At 35.6% G+C, this 18,200-nt stretch overlaps 1 protein-coding gene across 1 annotated transcript; it reads right to left on the bottom strand.

Annotated features, from left to right (window-relative positions):
• Positions 1–1,142: 1,142 nt before the first annotated feature.
• LOC113176431 (olfactory receptor 6C76-like) lies at positions 1,143–2,078 on the bottom strand. The gene has a single exon (XM_026380908.2). The coding sequence runs from the start codon at positions 2,076–2,078 to the stop codon at positions 1,143–1,145; it is 936 nt and encodes a 311-aa protein (XP_026236693.2).
• Positions 2,079–18,200: the final 16,122 nt, after the last annotated feature.

Genomic DNA, 18,200 nt, shown 5'->3' with positions numbered 1-18,200 from the left:
AAGAAATGAAATGGTGAGAATTTGAATGAATACAAAAGGCACTGTTCCACAGTCTATGAAGTGATATCAGCTGTGCATGCATTTCTGTAGAAGAATATTGTAAAGTGGTGAATGATGGATACTGCACAAAATTTTCTTCTTACAAGTTTGAAACTATAATTAACAAATTGTAGAGGAAAGGTTTATACCAAACTGTGAATATTTTAAACATTCCTAATTCCACATTATCCAAAGTGTGTGTGTGTGTGTGTGTGTGTGTGTGTGTGTGTGTGTGTAAAGAATAACATCATACAAACCCAGGAATACAATTTAAGGCATCATGGGTGTATCAGAATTTTGAGAACTGCAAGGATGCTAGAATGCAAAACGGTTTAAGCTGACATAAAAATAAAAGAAAATAACATCACATTCAGCAATACCAAAGGCTAGACAGGTCCTTTCCAAAAACAATCAAAAAAAAAAAAAACCCTCTAGGGTGATATCCGGACTCAGAATTGGCAAATTAAAAGAAAACAACAGGTTATGGTGTCAACCATCAGTGTAGTTCATTAAAGATATATCCTGCTGAGAAGACTGGGAACTGCTAGAAATCTCAAAGTCACTCTTGCTGGAACTTTGAAATTAGAGTAAAAAAGCATTAAACAACATATACTATGACAATGAGTGATTTAATTCACAAAAAGATACAAGCTCTATGAAATAAATAACAGAAGACAATGTACATCATACAGGAACCATTGGAGAGAGAAGAAGATATAGAAACATACTAGAAGACTTTTACTCACAGAAGAGTTTACTCTGCTTATGCCCTTGGAAAAGTAATTTTCACAGTGGCTTGATGATCATTATTAAGCTTCAGCTTCATGCTCAAAGGAAAGTTCTTCAATGATCCTAAAACCTGAATTTTGGAATTTTCATTAAATGTCATTCTCATTTAACATCAAAAATTTCATACTTAGGAAATTTTCAGGACAGGTAAATGTAAAATGATAACTGTGCCAAGTGAGATCAAAATGGAAAGATGAAGCACACAACCTTCAGGCACAGGCCATTGATTAGGGAGTAGATGCACAAATATTGCAATGTTGATACAGCATTGACTATGAGGTTCCTTTAATGTCCAGGCAATGAATTTCTGTACCTTAAAACTTGTTTGACAAACATTTCTTGACCAAGTTTTTAAAGGATTGTTTGACCTGCTGGTTCCTTAAGGAGTAAATAAAAGGATTTAACATTGGGGCAACAGAGGTATTGAGCACAGCTATGCCCTTGGTCAATGCTTCTCCTTTTTTGGCTGAAGTTTTGACATACATGAAAATGCAGCTTCCATAAGAAATGGAGACAACAATCATGTGTGAGGAGCAAGTGGAAAAGGCCTTTTTCCTTTGCTCAGCAGAGGGGATCCTCAGAATTGTCTTAATGATGAACACATAGGAAAGAATCACTAATGTTAAGGTTGTAATGAGAGTTAATATTGCCAGGATAAATGCCAAGAGCTCTAGGAAGGATGTGTCTGTGCAGGAGATCAAGAACAAAGGAGAGGAGTCACAGGTGAAGTGGTCAATGATGTTGGAGTCACAGAAATCCAGTTGTAGTCCCATGATCACAGGTGGAAAGATGATGAGAAAGCCGGTCAGCCAAGAACCAAGGACAAGCAGGGTGCAGATCCTGCTGTTCATTATTGTTGTGTAGTGCAGAGGCTTGCAGATAGCCACATAACGGTCATAGGACATCACAGTCAAAAGGAAAAATTCTGTTGCACCAAGCAGTATGAGGAAAAACACCTGGGCCATGCAAGAATTATAGGAAATGGTCTTATCCCCAGTTGTTATGCTGACCAGGTATCTAGGAATAGAAACTGTGGTGAATGAGATTTCTAGGAAAGAGAAATTCCTGAGGAAGAAATACATGGGTGTTTTTAGGTGCAAGTCTACCAGAGTGAGGGTGATGATTGTTATGTTTCCAGTAATGCTCAGTAGGTAGGTGAAAAATAGAAAGAGAAAAATGAAAATATTGAGCTTTGGGTCATCTGTTAATCCCAGAAGAATGAACTCAGTTTCAAATGTTTGATTTTTCATTTCTTACTGTTTAATTCTTCCAAGTGTAAAAATGAAAATTGGAAACAATTCTTAAATGAGTTTAAAACTACGTTTTCATCACATCTCCTGAGTTAGAAAACACAAAAGGCCTGTAAAGAAACAGCAAATTAGTCATCAAGATGTACTAAATACCTAAAATATGCATTAACCACAATAAAATAATCTATATCTGTTACCTACCTTATACACCCCAGCCATTTAATATAAAGTTAGTTTCTTGATAGGTTTAATAAGGTCATCTGCATAAGAAAATTATACTTATCAAATGTGCCCTACATTTCTTTAAATATCTGACCATATTTGTGTAAAAAACTAAGTAGAAAATCTTAAAATGTAAAATACTCTTTTGTTGTTAAAGTGCTATTCCCATAAGCACATGTTTTGAATTTCTGAACATGAAACATTTTGAAGTGTGCTTCTTAATTTTCAATTGTACTAAATATCACTCTTACCACTATAGAGAATTAATAATTTCACAAATAAATCAGGATAATGAAAAGTATTATTCACCTAATTCTAAAGAAATAAACTCAGAATTTTCCAAAGTATTAAAGCTTTTCCTTTCTGAATTAAATAATAATTTACCACAGTATAGATGAGTTTCTGAGGGCCCAAGTTAACTAATGTATGTTATACAATAATTAGAAAGGGAAACAAATAAAGGAAGACATAAAAAATGCACTTACATTGAGATAATCCCACATGGTAGCAGTTTAACACTGAAACCCAAACACTAGGTTGCTTTTCTTTGAGTGACAATGTTTGATGCTTTATTTTCATATCTTTGCATACACTTTTCAACTTGTGCCTGTCTCTGATTTTCTTGCATAATGACAAACTTATGTAGCATATTTATGAAATTTGGGCTGATGACCTTTGCTATATATAGTGAACATGCTGTAGGAATTACTCCATTAGAAAAATCTATTGCTAACATCAGAGAGGCTCTGATGGGATGGGGACATGATGTCAAGTACTCAGAGAAAGTTCTATAACCAAACCTAAGTATCCAAGAAATCCTGTTGTTTATGGTCTGGGAAAGAGTTTGTGACCTGCGGAGAAATCTGGTGTCCTGGGCAGTGGCAGAAGCTCTCCATGCAGTCCCAAGTAGTCAATTCATGTTTAGTCCAAAAATCTGGAATATAGATAGCATTACAAAATTGTCATTGAGTAAAAGTTTCTCTGGTACCAATTTATCTTTTAGGAATAGAATTGTGAGTTTTGTAATTATGAGCTTTGGAGATGGCAGTAGAAAAATGAACAGTTTTTTTTAGCACTTGTTACAGAGAAGAATTTCAAAGCCAGAGATCATGTTTTCATAAAATATGAAAAAGCTTTTAGACAATAAGAATGAAAAAGGGAGGAATGAAGAAAAGAAAAAAAGAAGGGCAAAAAGAGGAAGGAAGAGAGAGAGAATGATGAGCAAGGAAAAAGCAGGAAAGGAAAAAATGGAATTTTTTCAATATTTTTGGGCAGTACTTACAGAGAAATAGAGGTGATAAAGGTGTAAATTTTCCTTTTCAATTAACTGAAACTTAGTATCTAATCAAGATACATCCCATATAATGAATAAGATTCAAGGATCAATAGCTGTGGAAAACAGGTGAACTTCATGGTATATGAAATAAAATTGTTGAGAGGATTAACAGTAAAGGACTATCCCAGGATGTGCCATCCAAGACTAGGTATTTGGTATCTTGTTTGCCAAAATTTCTTTAAAATAAACAGAGTCCTGACCCTAGAAGCTAGTAAACCTGAAATACATTTTACTTGGCTCTTGGCAAGTAATGTTTAAAGAAAGGTGGGTTGTATTTTTTTTTTTTTTACTTTGTTAACCTTCCATAAGAAAACTTGGTTTCAAAAATATTCTTTTTTAAATAGACAAACTGGTTTTATCTGCTTTTTTTGTTTACTACTCCAAAATGACACAGGGGATTCTTGTTGGAGACCAGAACTGAAATGTCTCCGGAGAGCATGGCACTTATGAGAGCACCCTAAAGAAAAGCTGAGTAATTTTAATTAGGCACTTTTAGAAATTATGTTTTTTTCTCAACATTAAATAACAGAAAATTGCCCAATGCTAGCAACATCCATGAAGAAATGACAGTCTTGAGTTACTTTGGACTTCATATTGTCAATCTTATTTTTTTTAACCTGAAACCAATGTCTGCCACATAGTATAATCTCATTTCATAGAAACACATCAAAAAGCAGAAAATAACAAGAGGAGATACCATAAGAATATTGTGTTAGTCAGCTGTTGGTTACTCTGACCAAAATATCCAACAGGAACAATGAGAGGGTAGAATATTTGTGTGGATGACAATTTCATAGGTTCAGACCATGGTTGGCTGATGCCATTGCTGGGGTCTGAAGTGAGATGGTGCATCATGGCAGAAGGATGTGGTGGGGAAGAGCTGCTGACTTCCTGGCAAACAGAAAATATATATACGTATATATGTATATCTGTGTGTTTGTGTGTGTTAGGGAGGGAGTGTATCAAGACACTGAGGACAAAATATAAACTCCAAAGCCATGCCCCCAGTGACCTACTTTCTCCCCACACCTCATTCACTTGTATAATAACCACCCAGTTAATCCTTTCAAATTAGGATGACCTCATTTGTTCACCACTCTCATACATTGATCATTTTGTATCTCAATATTTTTCACTGATTTAGGAGCTTTTTGCAGACATCTCCTATAAAAACCACAACAAATATTAACTTTTCCAATTCAGATTATTATTTGTTGATTGAAAAAATGTTGACTATATATTTTAGGCTAGATTAAGTTAGTAGATAGGCACATCAGCAAGTTAGAATGAAATTAAGAATATAATATAAACATAAAACTCATGAAATTGATCTCTAAAAAAAATCAAATATTGTTTTTTCTGTACTCTGTGTGGGTAAATATGTGAAAATACACTCTACCAGCGTGTGTATCTGAAAAAGAACAAATTAAAAAATATCATTCCTTTCACATTAGAAATCAAACAAGCTAAGTTTATGTGCTGCTTTTATAGTCTGTCTGATTTTTGTGTTGGACAATTTAGGGTCTGGTACATTGTTCCAACTACTGAATTCTTTGAGTACAGTATGTTTGATAGGTATGCTCAATTGGAATTGTTTTTGTTCTTAGAACTGTGTTGTATCCACATGGATGTTCTATGACAGATAAATCTATGGAAATGAGGGGAAAATACTGGTGATTTAGATGAATTTGAAGGACAGGATTTTTCTAACCAAAAAAAAATGTATCTCCTCACTTTACTGCTTTTTAATTGATTCTTTTTAATTATATATGTTAGGGTTCATTTTGACATAGTATGAAACATGGAATATAATTTGCTCTAATTCAGTCTCCCCTGTTTCCCCTTTCCATTCCCTCCTCTCCCTCACTTCTCTTTTCCTACTTTACTGATTTTTCTGTAATTGCCTTAGAGTTTTACTGTTATTTTTTAATCTTTTTTTATTTATATATGACAGAAGAATGCATTACAATTCATATTACAGATATAGAGCATAATTTTTTATATCTCTGGTTGTATAAAAGTATATTTATGCCAATCGGTGTATTCACACGTGTACTTTGGATAATGATGACCATCACATTCCACCGTCATTTCTAACCCCATTCCCTGTCCCTTCCTTTCCCACCCCTCTGTATTATCTAGAGTTCATATATTCCTCCCATGCTCCTGCTACCTATCCCACTATGAATCAGCCTCCTTATGTCAAAGAAAACATTTGGCATTTTGTTTTTGGGGCTTGGCTAATTTCACTTAGCATTATCTTCTCTAACTCCACCATTTACATGCAAATGCCATGATTTTATTCTCTTTTATTGCTGAGTAATATTTCATTGTGTATATATGCCACATTACTTTCTATCCATTCATCTATTGAAGGGCATCTAGGTTGGTTCCACGGTTTAGCTATTATGAATTGTGCTGCTATAAACATTGATGTAGTATGCTGTTTTTAAGTCCTTTGGGTATAGACTGAGGAGAGGGATAGCTGGGTCAAATGGTGGTTCCATTCCCAATTCTTCAAGAAATCTTCATACTGCTTTCCATATTGGCTGCACCAATTTGCAGTCCCATCAGCAGTGTCTGAGTGTGCCTTTTCCCCCATATTCTTGCCAACACTTATTGTTTGTCTTTATAATAACAGCCATTCTGACTGGAGTGAGATGATATCTTAGAGTGGTTTTGATTTGCATTTCTCTAATTGCTAGTAATAATGAACATTTTTTCCTATATTTGTTGATTGATTATACATCATCTTCTGAGAAGTGTCTCTTCAGGTCCTTGGCCCACTTATTGATTGGGTTATTTGCTTTTGTGGCGTTTAGCTTTTTGAGTTCTTTATATACTCTAGAGATTAGTGCTCTATATGATGTTCGAGGGGTAAATATTTGCTCCCAAAATGTAGGCTCTGTATTCACCTCACAGATTGTTTCTTTTGCTGAGAAGAAACATTTTAGTTTGAGTCCATCCCATTTATTGATTCTTGATTTTAATTCTTGCACCACAGGGATCTTACTAAGGAAGTTGGGGCCTAATCCCACATGATGGAGATTAGGGCCTAATTTTTCTTCTATTAGATGAAGGGTCTCTGGTTGTATTCCTAAGTCCTTGATCCATTTTGAGTTGAATTTTGTGCATGGTGAGAGATAGGGGTTTAATTTCATTTTGTTGCATATAGAATTCCAGTTTTCCCAGGACCATTTGTTGAAGAGGCTATCTTTTCTCCAATGCATGTTCTTGGCATCTTTGTCCAATATAAGATAATTGTAGTTTTGTATGTTAATCTCTGTGTCCTCTATTCTGTACTATTGGTCTACCAGTCTGTTTTGGTGACAATACCATGCTGGTTTTGTTACTATTGCTCTGTAGTATAGTTTAAGGTCTGGTATAGTGATGCCACCTTCTTCACACTTCCTCCTAAGGATTAATTTAGCTATTCTAGGTCTCTTTTTTTTCCAGATGAATTTCATGATTGCTTTTTCTATTTCTATGACGAATGTCATTGGAATTTTTTTTTGGAATTACATTAAATCTAAATAGTTTTTGGAAGTATGGTCATTTTGATAATATTAATTCTGCCTATCCAAGAGGAAGGTATATATTTCCAACTTCTAAGGTCTTCTTTGACTTCTTTCTTTAGGATTCTGTAATTTTCATTATATAGACCTTTCACCCCTTTCATTAGATTGATTCCCAAGCTTTTTTTTTGAGGCTATTGAAAATATGGTAGATTTCCTTCTTTCCCTTTCTGAGGATTTATCACTGAAATATATACAGTGACAGATATACAGAAATACCTTTGATTTATGGATGTTAATTTTATATCCTGCTATTTGCTGAATTCATTTACTAGTTCTAGAATTTTCTGGTGGAACTTTTAGGGTCTTTCAAGTATAGAATCATATCATCAGCAAATAGTGCCAATTTGAGTTCTTCTTTTCCTATGTGTATCCTTTAATTTCTTTTTTCTGTCTAATTGCTCTGGCTAGTTTTTCAAGAATTATGTTAAATAGAAGGGGTAAAAGAGCTCATCTCTTGTTCCAGTTTTTAGAGGAAAAATTTTTCTCCATTTAGGATGATGTTGGCCTGCAGCTTACCATAGGTCGCCTTTATGATGTTGATATATGTTCCTCTTATCCCTAGTTTTTCTAGTATTGTGAATATAAACGAGATGCTGTATTTTGTCAAACACTTTTTCTGCATCTATTGAGATGATCATATGATTCTTATCTTAAGTCTATTGATTTGATGAATTATATTTATTGATTTCTTTATGATGAATGAACCTTGCCTCCCTGGGAAGAATCCCACTTGATCATGGTGCAAGATCTTTTTGATATGTTTTTGTATTCAATTTGCCAGAATTTTATGAGAATTTTTGCATCTATGTTCATTAGAAATATTGTTCTGAAGTGTTCTCTTTTGATGTGTCTTTGCCTGGTTTGGAATCAGAGTGATATTGGCCTCACAGAATAAGTTTGGAAGTGCTGCCTCTTTTTCTACTTCATGAAATAAAATGGAGAGTATTGGTATAAGTTCTCCTTTAAAGATGTTGTAGAACTCAGCTGTGTATCCATTCAGTCCTGGACTTTTCTTGATTGGGTAGACTTTTGATGGCATCTGCTATTTCATCACTTGAAATTTATCTGTTTAAATTGTGTATATCATTCTGATTTGATTTGGGAAAATTATATGACTCTAAAAATTTGTCAATGCCTTGGATATTTTCTATTCTGTTGGAGTACAAGTTTTCAAAATAATTTCTAATTATCTTCTGTATTTCTGTAGTGTCTGTTGTGATATTTCCTTTTTCATCATGTATGTTAGTAATTTGAGTTTTCTCTCTCCTTCTCTTTGTTAGCATCGCTAAGGGTCTGTCAATTTTATTTATTTTTTAAAAGAACTAACTTTGTGTTTTGTCAATTTTTTCAATTGTCTCTTTTGCATCTATGTTCATTAGAAATATTGTCCCGAACAAAGAATTTCTTTTTTCAGCTTTTGTTTGGAAGATCTATCTAGTGATGAAAGAGGTGTGTTAAAGTCACCAAAATTATTGTGTTGTGGTCTATGTGACTCTTGAACTTGTTTGATGAACATAGATGCATATATATTTATAATCGTTAAGTCTTGTTGGTGTATGGTTTCCTTGAGCAGTTTGTAGTGTCCTTCTTTATCCTATTTGATTGACTTCAGTTTGAAGTCCTCTTTATTTGATATGAGGATGGAAACCTCTGCTTGCTTCTGCAGCCCATGTGATTGGTATGATTTTTTCCAACCCTTCACCTTCAGTCTGTGGACATCTTTTTCTATGAGATGAGTCTCTTGGAGGCAGCATATTGTTGGGGTTTTGTTGTTGTTGCTGTTTGTTTGTTTGTTTGTTTGTTTTTTATCCAATCTGCTAGTCTATTTCTTTTAATTGGTGAGCTTAGGCCATTAATATTCAGGGTTATTTTTGAGACATGATTTGTAGTCCTAGCCATTTTTGTTTATTTTTGGTATTTAATGTGAGTTGGTTTCTCTTCTGATTAGATTTTCCTTTAGTGCAATCCCTCCCTGGGGCGATTTTCATCATTATTTTTTATTTTCTTTTCTTGGAATATTTTGCTGAGGATTTTCTCTAGTGCAGTCTTTCTAGTTGCAAATTCTTTTAACTTTTGTTTATCATGGAAGGTTTTTACCTCATTATCAAATCTGAAGCTTAGTTTTGCTGGATATAAGATTCTTAGTTGGTATCCATTTTCTTTCAGAGCTTGGTATATGTTGTTCCATGATCTCCTAGCTTTGAGGGCCTGGGTTGAAAAATCTGCTGAGATACAAATTGGTATCCCCTATATGTGATCTGATTCCTCTCTCTTGCAGCTTTTAAGATTCTATCCTTATTCTGTATGCTAGGCATTTTCATTATAATGTGCCTTGGTGTATATCTCTTGTAATTTTGTAATTTCATATCCTGTAAGCCTCTTGTATTTGGTTTTCCAATTCATTCTTCATGCTTGGTAAATTTTCTGATATTATATCATTGAAAAGATTGTGAATTCCTCTGGTTTGAAATTCTGTGCCTTCCTCTATCCCAATAACTCTTAGATTTGGTCTTTCGATGCTATCCCATAATTCTTGGATGTTATGTTCATGGTTTTTAACAATCATCACTGTGTGATCAACTTTATTTTCCAGATTAGATACTTTGTCTTTATTATTTAATGTTCTTTCTTCCATTTGATCTAGTCTATTGGTTATGCTTTGTATTGAGTTTTTTATTTGATTTATTGTATCCTTCACTTCAAGGATTTCTAAGTTGTATTTTTTCAGAGTCTCTATCTCTGTTGAAGAAATTTTTGCTACCTGTATTTGCTCTGTTATCTCATTGTTGGAGTAATCAATTTTTTCCTGTATTTGCTAATTTAGGTCATTCTTTAATTCACAGATCATTTTAAGTATGAACCTTCTGAGCCCCTTCTCTGACATTTCATCAACTTCACTGTCCATGGGTTCTGTTATTATAGTGTCCTGATTTGTTTGGGGGCACTTTCCTCCCTTGTTTTTTCATGTTGTCTATGTGCCTTCCTTTCTGGATCTGAAATATTACACTTTCTTCCCTATATTCTTATAGTATCCGTGCAGATTGTCTGTACCTCACCTTGATGTTGGGCTTCCAGACCCTGCTGATGTCCCTCAATGAATACTACTGCATCCTGAATCTGGGTTCTTCGCAAGTTGGTGTGGGTGGATCTGGACAGCTGGGCTTGACCTCCCACCAGGTTTGACCTCCTGGGGTAGTATGCTGGTTGGAAGGAGTTGTTCTGTGCCAGAGGACATGCTCTAGGTATGTCTGTTCCACCAGGGATGGGGTGTACCAGGCCTACTGAGAGCACAGGTCCCACGAGGGCTGGTGTGGCGGTCTATACAGTTTTGCTTTTAAATCATTGTCTTATCGATATGCATAATGAGGAGATTCACTGTGGTATATTCACACAGGCACATGGGAAGATAGGTTAAGTTTGTTCCATGTTCTTCCCTTAACCTGTTTGTTCTGCCTCTCCCTCAATCTTTTTATTTTACTTTATTGATCTTATATTTTGTTGGAATCACCTATTTGTTTTCTTTTTTCTCCTTATTTTGGACTAGATTCCACTTATCAGAGAAAATATTTGACTTTTGACTTTCTGGGTTTGGCTTATTTTATTTACAATGATAGTATCCATACAGCCTCCATTGATCAGTAAATGCCATTATTTCATTCTTCTTTAAAGTTTAGTAATACTCCATTGTGTGGGTATATATCATATATATATATATATATATATATATATATATATATATATCACATTTTCTTTATCCATTCGTCTGTTAAAAGGTATCCAGATTTGTTCCAGCTTGCCTGTTGTGAATTGTGTTGCTATAAACATTGATTTGACTGCATTTCTATAGAAAGCTGAGTTTAGATTAGTTATTAAATATTGTAAAAGTTCTATAGCATTGTATGGGGGCTAGAAGGGGAAGAGAGAAAGATTTGGGAAATTAAAGAGGAAAAAAAATGAGAAAGAATAATACACACTAAGATAAAAAGATTTTAAAAATACATATATGGTGGGATTTAATGCAGTAGTGGATAATGTAAGATGAAAACTAGGAGTAAGAGGAGCAAGTATAAACCAGAGACGATAAAGCACATAACAATTCTAATTAATGCTTTAAATGATTAGAAAAAATACATTGAAATGTGTTGAAGGTACGATGACAGCTATTAGGGTAACAATTAACAATCCAGACAAAGAGTAATATGTGTTGATATATGATTAAGTTGAAGTTAGTGTTATTTATAGTAAATAGAGAAAGATGAAGAAAATTCTCATTGAATCTTGGCTTGGATTTTATTAGGATTTGGAACATTTAGAAAATCTCCACATTTTTGTCTTTGAACTCCTCCAGAGGAGCTGGGTCATAGGAGACACTCCCTAAGTTACTGTGGCTCTCCCACCAGCTGGTTCTGGTTTTTCACTCAAGAGCTTGTGACTGACTGACAGGAGGTGTCATGTCATGTCTGTTGGTTGTTTTTATTGTGTGCAGGAGTTCAGGTTGCTGGTTTCTGGGCTAGGGCTGTGATTGCCAAGAAACATCCTGTACTTGCTCTTCTCTTCAGGATTCTTTTCAAGGTGGTGAAAGGCCTGGTGGCAGTGTACAAGCAGAGGTCCCATGATTGTGGATTCTTTGTGGGAGATTTGTGGTTCAGAAGCATGTCCCCTGACTGGCACAGGTCACTGGGGTATTGTACTTAATACTGAGTAAAGAGACTCAGCTGGTTCACCTGGACACTGCTGTTCCTGTCATGCTTTAACTTGGTCTTTTTATGTTTCCCAGATGTTGTTAAGGGGGTAATTTTTTATGCTTTTTGCTCTCTACTTCTCTCTCTGTTGCCCCACTCCTCCCCATCCTGGTCTGGGTTTGGTTTGAAGAACTCTATTTTCTATTCCAGTAACCAATCTTCAAGTCTCTCCAGGTTTCAGATTTCCTAATATCGGGTCTTATAGCATGTATTCAGCAACCACCTCTCAACTCAGCTGTTCCTTCACTGCCTCCTTTCTGTGTTGTTGGAGATGGGGAACGGCTGCCTAGCTCTGTTCTCCCATCTTCTAATCCTGCTTCCTCTTCCCTCTTTTCCCAATACTTTTAAATGTTACATTGAGTACATTTCAGGCAACATTTTGTTTTTCCTTCTACCCTAGACATAAAGTATTTCCTCTCTGAAATGTGGCAAGAAGATTTAAGATAGGACTCATGATCACCATATTCATGCCCTTTCATAGTCTCTTCTTCACCAGTGTTAGACTGTGCCTTCCTTCTGTTATCTTGCCAGTTTTGTTGCTCTCCAGTATCTTTCCATTGCTGGCTCAGAAGAAATAGTTTCCAGGAATTTCAAAGCCATGATAAATGTGATGGTGGCAACAACCTGAGTAATCTTGGAAGTGAACCCATGGTCTCCAGCTGAGCCTCAGGTAAGGATCCAGCCCACAAGGTGACTTGGTAGCCATATTGTATAACACCCAGGTTCTTTACTCACAGACACTGAGATTTTACATGTGTGTCTTTTTAATGTGCTAATATGTAGAAATGAGTCACACAACATTGAAAATTAATTCACAAGATACATGACTCTGCTTCAGAACTGAAAGTTTTTAAGGAAGTTTGAGATTCTGCATGATTTCTAATATATTTCCTTTGGGCTCATCGTTCCATTTATTGTTTTTAAATTTATTTTGTATTCATACATTATAGTTTTGTATAATTATGTGGTTAATTTTGACATACTCATAAGTGAATGTAATCTTATTTGTTCAGTTTCAATCTGCAATACTACCTCCTTCATTCCCCATCTCCATCTGGTCTGATTATTGGACTGGGACTTTCCATTGAAGTGGGAGAGAAAGAGAAGAGAAAAAAGGGGAATAAAAAAATATGAGAAATGTGCTGAGATAGCTCTGGGTCCTTGAGATGTCAAGAATAGGATAGAAGTTGCAAAAAATGAGTGTAGATCACTTATCCTCTCTGCAAAAAATCTTGTCCCTTTTAACATGAATCCTTGTCCCAGTCCTCACTGTCTCCACAGGAGTGCAGTTCAGATTTGTTTCCACATCATGGGAGGTTGTAATCCTGTACTTAAAATTGTAAAATGAATGTCTGTCTAATGGTGTGGTCTTTGATTCTCGAGCTCTTTCTGATATCTGCACCCTCTCCCAGCACTCAGAAAGGGAGTTCCCCATTCCCTCTGAGCAGCCAGATTCCAGATGCTCTTGTAGACTGTTACTCAGACTCAACTGACCTCTGCAACTCTCTTATTTTTCTAAAAGTGTATAATTTTCTATGCTTCTGCTGACTTGGGATACCACTCTGCTCTCCTGTCTCTTTGGGGAGCTGCATAACTGTTAATCCAGTTCAAAGGCAGAGCAGCCAATCTCATCTAGTTGCCACTCACCCACCACCATCCTCCATAATCACATATGTTCTTACATACATAATAATGCAAAGTCCATAAGGATTAGATGCCATAATCATATGAAAAGAACAAGTGGAAAAGGCATTTTTTCTTTGTAGGGCAGAGGGAATCTTTATATGTCCAAAGATGAGTGTGTAGGAAAGAATCAACAATGCTAAAATACTATGAGTGTGACTATTGTTAAGAAAAAACTTCATGAACTTTAGAAATTTTGTGGCAGGCAAGTAATTAGCAGGAAATGAGAAGAGTCACAGTGGAGTTCTCAGTAGTCTTGGAGTCACAGAGATTCAATTGGAGGCCCAAGTTCACTGATACAAAAATAATGATAAAGCAGATAGCCATGAGCTGGTTACAAAATATTTGCAGACTTTGTTGTTCATGAAAGGTGTGTCATGTTGAGGTTTGCAGATAGCTACATAGTAATTATAGGGCATGACAGACAGAAGAAAAAAAGTCTGTTGCATGCAGAAGCATTAAATAAAAACCAAAGAAGCCAGGCACAGTGGTGCATACCTGTAATCCCAGCATCTTGGGAGGCTAAGGCAGGAGGATTGTGAGTTCAAAGCCAGCCTCAGCAACATAATGAGGCCCCAAGCAACCCAGTGAGACCCTGTTTCAAAATAAAATGGGGATGTGGCTCAGTGGTTAAGCACCCTGGGTTCAACTCAAACACATATACATATATGTGTTATATATATATATATATATATATATATATATATATATATATAAAACAAGACAATTTGTGAATTTGTGCTAGGCAAGAATTTAGGAAATTATTGTGTTCCTGTAAATAGACACAGGGGATTCTTTTTTTTTTTATTGGTTGTTCAAAAAATTACAAAGCTCATGATATATCATCTTTCATACATTTGACTCAATTGGGTTATGAACTCCCATTTTTACCCCAAATACACATTGCAGAATCACATCGGTTACACACTCACATTTTTACCTAATGGCATATTAGTGACTGTTGTATTCTGCTACCTTTCCTATCCCCTACTATCCCCCCTCCCCTCCCCACCCATCATCCCTCTCTACCTCATCTGCTGTTGTTCAATTCTCTCCCTTGTCCCCCCCCCTTTTCCCTCACATCCTCTTCTATGTAGTTTTGTGTAACATTGAGGGTCTCCTACCATTTCCATATGTTTTCACTTCTCTAAGAACAGAACAGGGAGGAAGAGCATGAGGAAAAGATTAACATTAAACAAAGACGAGTGGGGGGCACAGGGGATTCTTGTTGGAGAGCAGAATTAAAATGGTACTGATGAGAGCACCCTAAAGAAAAGTTGAGTCATTTTAATTAGGCTTCTTTTAGAAACTATGTTTTTTTCAACATTACACAACAACAGTGAGGACATGACAGTCTTGAATTACTTTGGACTTCCTATTGTCAATCTCATTTCTTTCAACTTGAAAGAAATGTCGGCCAAACTCATATAACCCCACAGAATGGGAAATATAACAAAACTGAAAGAACAAAAAGAGAGGCCACAGGATATAAAATTTGCAATTCAAATGTTTTATTAATTGATTAAAAAAAAACATATTGAGTGCCTATTTTAGGCAGGAGAAAGTAGATAGTCACATCAGCAAGATACAATGACAACTGAGAGTATAATAAACATAAAGCTCATGAAATTGGCAAATGAAAAAAAATCTCCTTAAATATTGTTTCTTTCACAGTAAAAATAAAGCAATCAAAGTTTATGGGCTTGTTGTGACCTGCCCAGTCTTAGTAACCAGTGAGAAGTAAAGGGGGGTTAAGAAAGACAAACACTTATAGAGAGAAAGCTGAGACCAGATGAGACATCGAAGGAGGGACAACGACATAGAGCTAGTCCAACACATTTATTTTATAGGTTTTTAATATCAATAGGTTATTTGTGGGAAGATTTCTGCAAAGCAGACAGGTCTGCAGGTCACAGCACTTGTGAGAAATTGTGTTTATTACCTTATTGTGCTCAAAATTCTCTATCCGCAGAATCTGGTGTCTGAGCGTAAGGTCAAGACTTATATAGTTCTGTGTCTTTGCACAAAGCCTGCTCAGGAAGAGCATCACTATATCAACTGAGCAATCTTGTCCTTCCACTTTGCACAGAAAGTTCCCAGCACAAGCACAGCAACAGCCATGAGACATTCAGAGATTATGATCCAAGTCACTGCTCTTTACATGTACTCCTTTTATTACCTTTGTCAGATTTTTTCCTATTGGTTGATTTAGTGTCTGTTACATTGTTTCAACTACTAAACTGTTTCATTAGAGTATGTTTGGCACATGTGCTAAATTGAAATTATTTTTGTTCTTCAAATTGTTTTTGTATCTACCTAAATTTGCTATGGAAGAAAATATATGGGAATTGAAAAATATTGGTGACTTAGGTTGATCATCTTATTTTAAAAGAAACATCAACAAAGGACAGAATTTTATTTTTTTTAACCAAAAAAGTGCTTCCTTTGTTTTCTAATATTTTATCAATATTTGGTGCAAGATATTTCAGAATTTTTTTTTCTTTACATTCTCCACCAGGCTTGTAGAAAAATATTTGCTTTTGAAGATGTTGCAGGTGGGATTTAATGAAGGCTCCATGATTGGCAACTTCTGGGATCAGACCCTTTTATAATCACTTTTCCATCAGTGGAAGAGAGGCTTGATTCTAATGTGAGAAAGCTGATTTGTTGCCCCTCTTCTCATTATGTTGTATTATGCAAGAGTCTTGCCAGATTAGTTGCTCTCCAACATCTTTCCATTGCTGTCTCTGGAGAAACAGGCTTTCAGGAATTCCAAAACCATGATAAACATGCTGGCAATAGCCTGAGTAATCCTGGAATGAACTCATGATCCCCAGCTGAGGCTCAGGAAGGGACCCAGCCCACAGGATGCCTTGGTGAAAGTATTGTAGAACATTCAGGTTTTCCACTCAGACATTGTGAGACTTCACTCATGTGAAAGTGCTCAATTTGTAAAACTTAGTTATAGGACACCAGAAACTACTACAAAAGGGGACAGACTGTGCCTCTAAGATGAAAGCTTTGTAAATAAGAACATTAAAATCCATTAGGCCTGACATCCATTTCCTTTGGATTCTTTTGTACCTGGAAATACAGTGCACCAATTTTTTTTTTTTCATTTAATGGGAACATTTTCCTTCTGAGTGAGCTTATCAGTTTGCGTTTATTTTTTGTGTTTTACACTTTTCTCATCTAAGATTCCAGCCAACTTTCCTCTACTCCACAGTATTTCTACTTTACTCCTTATTTTGCTGTGGACTTGGAGATAAATTTTCTATCTTCTATTTATACTAAGTTCTTTAAATGATGAGTAATCTTATTTACTCTTCTTATTCATATTTTTTATTTGTGTGAAAATATTTGTATCTTGGGAAACACAATATTTCTAAAAGAAACTAGCACATGCAAAATCTTTTTACCCCTTTTATCTTCAGCTAGAAAAATGGGAGGAAAAAAATTCAGTTATAAAATGCAAGGTGGGCAGCATAGACTCCTCCTGTGATTATTATGCAAAAAAAACACACAAGCCCAAACAAAACCTTTATCTATATAAAACCCTCAGACAAGAAAATGGAAAACCATACCATTTCCCAGTATGAAATTGCTGTCTCTCAAACCATCAAATGTATGCTCCATTTCTTCAGTAAAGGGAAAAACAGACTGTAATAACTTTTATTCTTTGGATAACATTCCTTCCTCTTGTACTTTTAAAAAATCTTTTTTAATATTTTATAAATTTAACTGCTAAAGGTCATGACCACAACTTATCTTTTTATAAAATAGTTGGAAATGTAGAAAATGAAGAGGAGTAACAGTAAGAAACACAGTAATATTTACTACTGAGCTATTTTTCAGCAATTATTTATAAAAGCATCATAGGAATATTCTTGAGAAGTTTTTTCTCTTCTTTTTTATTTCTTTTATTCCTTCTTCCTATTCCTTTTTTTAAAAATTTATTGTACCATCTGGATTGAACCCAAGATCTCATGCAGTATGCATGGGTGTCCTATCACTGGGCTATATCCCCAGCCTTGGGGGTTTTCCAGGGTGTTATGATTTAGATATGAGGTGTACCCTAAAAGCTTATGTGGGAGATAATGCAAGAAAGTTTAGAGGTGACATTACTGGGTCATGAGAGGTTCAGCCTAATCAGTGCATTAATCCCCTGATGGACATGAGCTGGGTGATAACTGTAGGCAGGTGGGGTGTGCTTGGAGGAGATGGGTCACTGGGAGTGTGACATTGGGTATACATTTCCATAATGAGGGGGTCTCTTTCTCTCTCTTGCTTCCTGATCCCATTCAAATAAGAGCACCAATTTCATCTAGCTGCAATTCTGTGTTCTGAAAATCCACCTCTTTTCCCAGAATCCACAATCCAATAGATTGAGGCAAAGGCATCAGTGCCATTTGTGATCCATCCTCAGGGCTCATGCATGTGTACCTTCTTTTCTCAAACCTCTTCCATGAGGAGACATTTATTATCTCTGAGTGGCCTCCATGTTCATTTTCTTCTTCCTTCTCTCTTTTTACTTTCAGGGAATAATAAGTCCCCTGTGTAA

Source organism: Urocitellus parryii, chromosome 5 (assembly GCF_045843805.1).
Source record: "Urocitellus parryii isolate mUroPar1 chromosome 5, mUroPar1.hap1, whole genome shotgun sequence".
Taxonomy (NCBI): domain Eukaryota; kingdom Metazoa; phylum Chordata; class Mammalia; order Rodentia; family Sciuridae; genus Urocitellus; species Urocitellus parryii.
This window is presented reverse-complemented; position numbering and strand designations above follow the sequence as displayed.

What these genes read in the sequence shown, in the direction of transcription:
- LOC113176431 (XM_026380908.2), bottom strand. Translation starts at nt 2,078, where the DNA reads ATGAAAAATCAAACATTTGAAACTGAGTTCATTCTTCTGGGATTAACA.